This window comes from Nanorana parkeri, unplaced genomic scaffold (genome assembly GCF_000935625.1).
Source record: "Nanorana parkeri isolate BGI_ZX_2015 unplaced genomic scaffold, ASM93562v1 scaffold4070, whole genome shotgun sequence".
NCBI lineage: Eukaryota > Metazoa > Chordata > Amphibia > Anura > Dicroglossidae > Nanorana > Nanorana parkeri.
In genome coordinates, this window is record NW_017310337.1 from 19,658 (window position 1) to 21,448 (window position 1,791).

A 1,791-nucleotide genomic window follows, 5' to 3' on the forward strand; every position below is an offset into this window, starting at 1 on the left:
CCCGCCGGTTATAATAGAAAAGTGTCTATAATCTACCATCCAGAACCAAATGGATTTACAGTCAGTTAATTTGTGATTTTAATGCTGCTGTTAGGTGGGTGGCGGTGCTTTGATATGTACTACTAAAGTTTTTGTACGATTTTCCAATTTGGTCTGTCCCGATCTTTATTTATCCCCCTAAACTGTCTTCCCTTTGAAGGCAGCCTGATCCCTGTTTTTGTATGTGAAGGTTAACAGCTGCCTATAGCAACCAAGTTTGACCCCACCCCCATCATATGTTGCAGAACAGATGACATTTTCTGGCATCTTTAGCTATCCAGTTGAGGCACAAAAATTATATTAAAAATAAAACCACCAAAACACAAATTTTTAAAAATGTTTTTATTTAAGAGTCTTATTTAAGCATTTGTAACTTTTATGTTAGAAGTTTGTCTCCTGCGATGTAGCCACAGGCCTACAACAGTGACAGCCACCAAGCCAATAACTCCAGCAGTCGCTAGTGCTCTAGCCAGGTCCAGAGTGGAGTACTGCGAGGGATCAGCACCTAAGAAGGAGAAATGTTACAAGTCTGGAATCACAACTGGAGACCAAACAAATCCAACATCATGAAGACATTACCTTCCAGTTTTAGCATTTCTTCATCATCCACAGAAACAAAGGCAACAGGTCCTTCAGATGTCACCGTGTTCTTCAGAGACAACAGCTCCTGCTCTTCAGCCATTCTCCCTAAAATTAAGAATGTTTTTAGATATTAATTTCCCCAAATCAAGCCAACAATGGTCCCTTATGTAAGGGAAAGGTGTGAAAACCCAAAAGTCTTACCACCAGTCATAGTCTGAGACCTCATAATACTCACTTCTCCTTCCACCACACAAGAGCCCACACAGCTGCATGTTAGATGGCACACAGACGGAAGCACTGCAGTGAAAGTAGACCTGCAGACAAGTGTATACAGTTACAATACAGCATACTACCGGCATAAAAAGCATGAGAGGTTGTATTAGGTTTACCAGGCCTCCAAGGGCAAGCTGGGAGTTGGGGTCTACAAATGTGAAGGTGTTGACAAGGAAGCGCTTGTAGTAGTTTGGTAGAGGTATAGCCGGTGAAGGAGCTCCAACAGGAATCAGGCTGCTCACATAATTGTCTCCAGAAAAAGGGCAACTGAAACCAACAAGAGACATTTTAGGAGTTGTGATCTACACCAAAGGTGTACTAGATTCCTAGCTACAGATCAGTCACCTGTCATACAAGATGGGCCACTGAGGAAGGAGTGTAGGATCAGCAGAGTTGGTGGCCCAGCAGTCATTTAAGACTAGGATCAGGTTTGGGTCTGTTCTACGGATGATGCGGACCTCCAGGTAGACCGGTTCCCTGAGCACTCTGACCAGAGGATACTCTTCTTCAGCATAGTAAGCTCCATAGCCAAGATCTGCATTACATATAACATATGCAACAGGATTACTCCAAGTTATCATAGGGGGAAGTCCTTATCCTCACCATAGTTCACATGACCAGCTACAACATGCCAATTGTGCAATGCCAAGGCTAGCAGGTTACAGGCAACAAGTTTATACCAGAGTTGAGGCATGAGGGGTGGCATGAGATAAGTTGGCCTAGTATAAACCTGCCCTGCACACAGACATACTGAGAATTACAGCACAAACGTATATCTGCATGTGAATATATGGTCAGGAGATTCTGAATGCAGCGATTCCCCAACACACATCATGAATGTATATTTGACCCAAGATGCAGATTTCCTGCAGCAAGATGGAAATGCAAAGCAGGCGA

The 1,791-nt window shown here is 43.4% G+C and overlaps 1 protein-coding gene across 1 annotated transcript in view; it reads right to left on the minus strand.

The window, feature by feature from the left end:
* LOC108803712 (zona pellucida sperm-binding protein 4-like) overlaps positions 1–1,791 on the minus strand; it is a gene marked incomplete at both ends in the record, with an annotated part of 6,565 nt that overhangs the window by 2,750 nt on the left and 2,024 nt on the right. Inside the window, 2 exons of the mRNA XM_018575532.1 lie at positions 1,011–1,161; positions 1,240–1,429. Coding sequence (XP_018431034.1) covers positions 1,011–1,161; positions 1,240–1,429 — 341 coding nt within the window. The remainder of the gene's footprint in view (positions 1–1,010; positions 1,162–1,239; positions 1,430–1,791) is intronic.